The 6,830-nt window shown below is 46.5% G+C and overlaps 1 protein-coding gene across 1 annotated transcript in view; it reads right to left on the reverse strand.

The window, feature by feature from the left end:
* Window positions 1-6,830, reverse strand: part of LOC109323795 (deleted in malignant brain tumors 1 protein-like) — a 189,414-nt gene that overhangs the window by 178,461 nt on the left and 4,123 nt on the right. The window contains 3 exon segments of the mRNA XM_019555460.1: window positions 3,142-3,327; window positions 3,807-4,078; window positions 5,295-5,683. Of these exon segments, the coding sequence (XP_019411005.1) occupies window positions 3,142-3,327; window positions 3,807-4,078; window positions 5,295-5,683 (847 nt within the window).

A 6,830-nucleotide genomic window follows, 5' to 3' on the forward strand; every position in this document is an offset into this window, starting at 1 on the left:
TGCCAAGGGCCCTTCAATAACCCCAGCTAGCTCCCTCAACACCCTGGGGTGGAGAGCATCTGGACCCGCTGACTTGAACACGTCCAGCCCCTCCAGAAGCTCCCTAACCCGGTCCTCCCCAACCTGAGGTCTGGAGGCGTTCCCCTTGAGTCCGTCTGGCATCACAGTGGGGAAGTCCTGGTCCCTGCACAAGAAAACGGAGGTGAAGAATTGGTTAAAGAGTTCCGCTTTCTCCTTTGGGGCATGCTGCCACTGCTCAGTCCAAACGAGCGAGCACAGGGTACGGGGTTGGGGCTGCACGTGCTGGTCCCCACCTGTAGCGCAGGCCAGAGGGGATGTCTGTATGGTTACAAATGGACTTAACCTAGCCACGTTAGACAAACCTGCAAGGATTGAATCAATTCAGGCTCAGGCTTTTTGAATGTCTGTCCCTAGCCTTCCTGTAGCATGTTCAGAACCAAGTCAAACATAGGCAGTCCATCAGCAACAGTGCTACAGCTTCCACAATTGACTTTCACTCTGCTGTACACCACTTTTTCATGCATGTGATCTTGTGGTTCTTTTCTAGTCCAGCTGATGTCTGCACACACTCCCCCATGGCTGCAGCCTCCCACTGCTTGGCAGAAGCAGCATGCAGGGAGGTCAGGGTGCTTGTGCCCGGCACAGGCACAGCTCTGGCCAGCACTGAGGTGGGGGAGAGAGTGGAGCCTGACTTATCTCCCACCGGGGCTCTGAGCCTTAGCCTGAGCTTGCAGCTCCAGCACTGAAGTCAGGTGCTTCTCCCACTCCCCGCTGTGCAGTCCTGCACTCACACTCTGCTAGGACTGGAGGGAGCCCCACCCCTGCTTCCCTGTAGCGTCCAGCACAGGGTTTCTCCTCCATCAGAGACTGAACTTCAGGCACAGCACAGAGCTGTGGGGATAGAAATGGCTAGGCAGGTTGCACAGGGCTGCACTCCTCACCCACCCCCAGCCTGCGCAGCTGAGCTCCACATTCAGGGCCAGAGCCATGTGGGGGGAGTCCCCTACACCCCCACGCTGTCCAGCTGAGCTCCATGCTCAGGGCTGCAGCCATGGGGGGGAGTGTGCAATCTTGGGGGGAGTGAGCAGTGGTCCCTACACCCCCCCCGCACACCCCTCCCACCCAGCTGAGGGCTGTACTGCCACTGTCCCTGTGGAGGGAGGGGGGAGAATTATCCCCAGCATGGAACAGAGCCTCCCTCTGCCCTGGGAGGGAGGAGTGTGGGGGGGAAGCATCCCCCTCTGGGGCTGGGCAGCTTCACAGAGTCCCCCTCCCCACCCCACGGTGCTGGCAGGGGAGGAGGAGGAGAAGAGTGCCCCACACCAAACAAGGCCCCCCTCCTGGCCCCATGGCAATGGGGGAGAGGGAGGAGGAGGAGGAGGAGGAGGAAGAGTTCCCTTCTGGGGCCGGGCAGCCCTGTGTGCCCAAATTGCTCCCAGCCCCCTCCTTAGCTCAGCTTCCCTGTGGAAGGGAGGGCTGTTTTAGTGCCCCCAGGCTTCTGGCTTGAACTACTGCAGGCATGTGCTGAAAATCTCTCCATCTGTAAACTGGTTCACTCTCTGCAGGTTACACTAACCTGCAAAGATTGAATCAGTTCAGGCTCAGGCTTTTTGAATGTCTGTCTCTAGCCAGGGTGGTCAATAGCTATTTGAGGGCCATAGCCAGCTGGCAGGATTTAACCGATTCCTGCTCCTACCTTGACCGTTCACCTTTTGTCTGTTATACTACAGAAGACATAAGAAAAAAGTGTCGGTGACCTAATTCTGCAGACACAGCTGTTTTTTTAAAACCAGGTTCTCCATAATTTCACGTGGTGAATAAAACAAAAGGTGTCTTTCACTTTCTTGTGTTTGCTTGTGTTTTACATCTCTAGTTTTAAATTTATAAAAACAGCAGCACAAATTGATGTTTGACAAAGCTTCTTTATGACAGAGGCAGTTCTCCAATACAATGAAGCGTGAGTTTGTGTTAAAATGAAAAGGTGGTATATTTTTGCAAGTTTACAAGCAGAAATAGTGCATTATAATTCTTTCCCCTTCTGATTTTGAATCACAGCATTTTCCCCAATTCATTTAGACGAGAAATCACCCCACACTGCAAATTAGCACAAAACTTTTACCATAAGAAATTTAACCTTAAAGAACCTTGCTGGAAATAATTCAACACATTGTAGTCAAGTATCTCCCCAGATAACTGTAGGTACTATTTTGTATTCTGTTCCCAATCATGCCTGATTACCAAAATATTTCTGCTAAATTAAATCTCTCTCTTGTGTAACTACCCATGCCACACGTATTTCATCCCCATCTCTGAATTTCCGAGGTCTTAGTACAATGGGCTTTGAAGGGATGTGAGGAAAAGGGAAAACTTGAGCTTGCATTCAAGTATCTTGGCTATCTGCAGTTACTAACAATATCTGAAACCATGACATAAGAATTAAACACGTCTTTGTATGCATGAAAGGTTCACTTTGAATTATTTGTTGTATCCAACTGGGCTTTATTACTGATGAAGATATCAGAGTAACTCTCCAAGTTACTTACATGACTCCCACACCACTGAAGAAACTGAGCTCTTCACAACTTTCACTATTTTACCATCGTCACAACACTTCTGTGCTCTTATCCCCATTTACCAGATCAGGGACTTGGAGAGTAAGTGACTCTGGAGGTTTGACATCAGGCAAGCTGCTGGGCTACTTGTCCTGCATACACAAATAATCCTTCAAAGGATGCCCAAACCTACTCTATGGAATCTCACTGCAGTACACTAAAAATGCTGGGAGTAATAGCTGGGTCTAGTTTGAGGAGGTGGAGCGAGTTGCTGAGATAGAGGATTTGCATTGAGATCATTATTGGAGATGGCAACTGATTAGGGAGACAGAGTCTAGAGACAACGTTTTGCTGAACTCCAGGGGTCTTTACGTGCAGGGCTTTCCTGCTCAGACCTCTCTAATCCAAGCTGAGTAGCTAAAACATCGGGTGTACAGTATGTTTTTCATACATTTCATGAAACCTTGATTTGTTGTGTAAAAGTGAAGAACAAATGCTAGAAACTGAATTGTTGAGTCAGCCTCCTAATATTCTGGTGTCTGTCCGGTGCCGGTGCTTTTTGCATCTTACATCATTATCTTGTAGGGAACCTCTTTCTTCTCCATTTTGTTTTTCAAGAGAAAACCAGCAAGAGTGATAGCTGCAACTGCCAGGACCGCAGCAGCAACGATAAATGGAACATAGTGATTATCAACAGGAGCAATAAATGAATTATCTGTATCCACATTTTTCTGAAGGTCTGACAAGTCCGGTCCTGTGAGCAAAGAGAAGAGTGTATTACATTCTCTTTCCCACTCTAATATTTGCAAGGCAAAGAGAATTTGAAATGATTCATTTTAGATGAGAACTGGAAATCAGTCAATCAAGTCTCTGACCACAGTTCATAGATGATGCTGTAAACGCATCAGACAAGGTTGGTATTGAAGTGAATTCAAGCCCAGACATTAAAACTACCTAGAATAAACATGGGTAACAAACTCGATTGAATTAGCACACCGAGACAGATTCTCTTTTATCTAATTCAAGAAAATAAATGGATTTGAAACATGCCAAAATGAAATCGTGTACATCTTATTAGTCATTAAATGGTCCCATCATGTTTATTTTGGATCTACCATAGTACAAATATACTTCAGTGTTTTGCAGTAACCTACAGAGATAATGCTTCTCCTGCAATATGAAGTGATTTACAGACTCTTACACTAAACACAAGAGAAGTTTATTTAAATTTACCAGCATTCCTGTTCTGGCTGCCATCACCCTGAAGCTGAATTGGGCCAACAACAACAGTCACTTTTTCATGAGAAGAGCCAGCATCTCTCTTGAACCGAGAGAGGCAGCCCTGGTAGCAACGGGAGGAATAATCATATGCCGGGCACACCACCATCTGGCATTGCAGGTAAACAGTGGGATGCCTGTTAACAAACTGGAAGGCATTAAATTTAAACCGGGCCGTGTAATTGTAGCCTGAGTAGTATGTAGTGTACGAAGAATCTCTAATGCAGCTGGAAAGAAGAAAAAAAAAGCAAATGAGTCATTATGAATACACAAAATAATAAATCATATTCAGGGGAGGGGAAGAAGAGTTGCTTTCAGTCTTTTCTATTAACAGTATCCTGTTGTACATATAACTAAGCATTCACTAGGAGAGGGACTATGCCAGGGACTATGCCAGACTGGCTGGCATGTATAGGTGTCCCATCTCTTCAATAATCGACCAGATTGAAGAAAAATTTTCTCTCTCTCGATGACAGGGGTACACTCACTCAGGAGCACCCAATACTTCAGTTGGTAGGCCACAGCTTGAGAAGTGGGAGACCTTGCTTCAAATCCCTGCCCTGAAAACAAATCCACTTAAATTCCTGAGTGGATTTCAACTTGGCTAGGAGATTCACTTGGACTGTAAGACACGATCAGAGTCAAGGGTATCACAAATTCATTGGAAGAGGAGAAGAATCTCTGTACAAGTGGCTGAGATATTCAGCCCGTATAGGGGAACACACAATCCAATCCCTGCTCCTGGGAATATGTCTAATTACTCATATAATGTGGAATGAATGTCTACAGAAAGGCAGAGCTCTCCATCCCAGAATCTCTTTGGCATATTGTCTGTGCCTGTCCTGTGTACTGCAGGATTCAGGTTCAAATCCTTCATGCATAGAAGGGATTTGCCCCCATATCTCCCAGATTTTAAGTGTTCTAATGATGAGGAAACCAGTCCTTCATTTCTTTTGCTTTCTTTACAAGTGCACAAAATAACATCTCATTTCATGTAGCACAGAATAGATATTATCAACAATTTTTAAAAGGGCTTGTTTTAACAAAACAATTCCCAAAACAATATGATCCAAATAGATTTTTCCCCCAATATAGTTCCTAAACTGAAATACCAATTATTCACATAGCCATAGGTCTGTAAATGGATGTGAATCCTTTGATTTCCATGGAATTGCAACCCTTTGCATCAAAAGTAGCAATATTAGCTCCCTGAGTGGAATAACTGGTGCATAATCTAAATACCATTTCTAGAGTTATATATTATGTCTAGACAAGTTTTGCCAAATGTTCTTGTCTCCTGCTAAATTTAAAAAATGTCTGGATAGCAAGAACTGAAATCAGTACAAATGGCTTCTAATCCACTAGTCAGATTCCTCCTTAAATAAAAGCTATGCGATACTTCATATCCAAAAGAATTTTTTTCATTACTGAGAAAGTTCTTACCCATTCCTGATTATATCATATGATACAGTTGTAAAATCATTGGGATCAGGGGATGCTACACATGTGTCCACAAACAACACCAGATTTGAATCAGAGCTGTAAAGATAAGCTTGAAGGAACAGATTCTGGTTTAAATCAACGTAGTATGGCGAGTCATAGACTGGCTGTGAGAATGATGATGATCTATAAAATGTCAAGTTCACGTTGTATCTGCTGTACTGAGTTTCGTTGATCTCAATAAAATTGTCAGCAACATACATAACTTGTACCCAGGTGTTCTGGAGCATTTTGCAGTTGACGTGCACATGAAGGTCCTTTTGTCTTTTGATTATGTAACCAGAAGAGGTTACCGTGATCTGGTTGGTATAAGTGATTGTATTGTTGTTTCCCTGGTAGAAGGACATATTAGAAGGACAATACAAAATTATCTCGTAGTCATTTTTATATTATGCATACTAAATTCTGATGTACCCCTAAGCCCCTGGCAGATGTAACCAGTAATTAAGATGTCATTTACCAGTTTGTTAAGTCATAAGTAGTAACCCAGCCACGCATTCATGCAATTAATGGTGCGATAGAACAGGGAATAAGCCACAGAAGTTATTACACAAAATGCTTTTTAAAACTTTGTGGCCGTGTACATTTTCTGTAATAACTTTTGGCTGATTCCCATTGTGCCTTAAATTGAACATGTGGCCAGGCAAATCAGCTGATAGGGGCTCCCAATCTCGGGGGGAGGGGGACATATCTGAGCCCTTGACTCTGGGGCATTCCCAAGGCTGGGAGCACCAATCAGCTTACTGGTTTGCTACCTGCCAGTGCAGGGGGAGCCCAGCAACATGATCCCATGCTCCCCCTGCAATGACAATATGGTATGATTGATGCATTCCCTGGGCGCCCTGCATCGCTTACCCATAAAGCCCCCTGCAGAGAAGCACCCCTGCCCTCAGCCCCAGGACCTGCATCTGGCTGCGGCGTGCCGCCTGGGGCCAGCAGCACCCACCACTCCCTCAGCCCCCAGGCACCTTCCCCAGCCCGGCCCCACAGCACCCAAGCCCCACTTACCTCTAGGATCCAGGGGCAAAGGGCATGGCTTTGCAGTGGCAGCGCTTGCCCACAAAGCTGCCCCCCTGTTCCCCCAGCCAGCACACAGCCACCACCATCCTACACCACTACGGACCCATGCAGCCAGTCGTGGGGCATAAGCAGCGGTGCAGTGGTGGCCACTGCCTGCAAGCTGCCTTTCCACCCCCTGGCTGGGCAGCACATGTGGCCCACACACAGTGGTTGCCACCAAACTGCCACTGCCATGCTCTGTGCCACTTGCCCACAAAGCCATGCAGGTCGCCATGGGATGGTAGCACAGGGTGTAGTGGCAGAGTTGCGGTGGCGGCCTCCGTGTGCAAAACCCCTGTCAGACTGGCTGGCATGTATGTGGCCTGCAGAGTGGCTCTCAACCCCTAGCCCTGCTTCTGTGAGTGGGCACAGAGGCACACTCCTCCTTCTTCATCTACACCCCCAGCACCTTCCCTTTTT

The sequence above is a fragment of the Crocodylus porosus genome, unplaced genomic scaffold (assembly GCF_001723895.1).
Source record: "Crocodylus porosus isolate Cpor-Errol unplaced genomic scaffold, CroPor_comp1, whole genome shotgun sequence".
Classification (NCBI taxonomy): Eukaryota; Metazoa; Chordata; order Crocodylia; family Crocodylidae; genus Crocodylus; species Crocodylus porosus.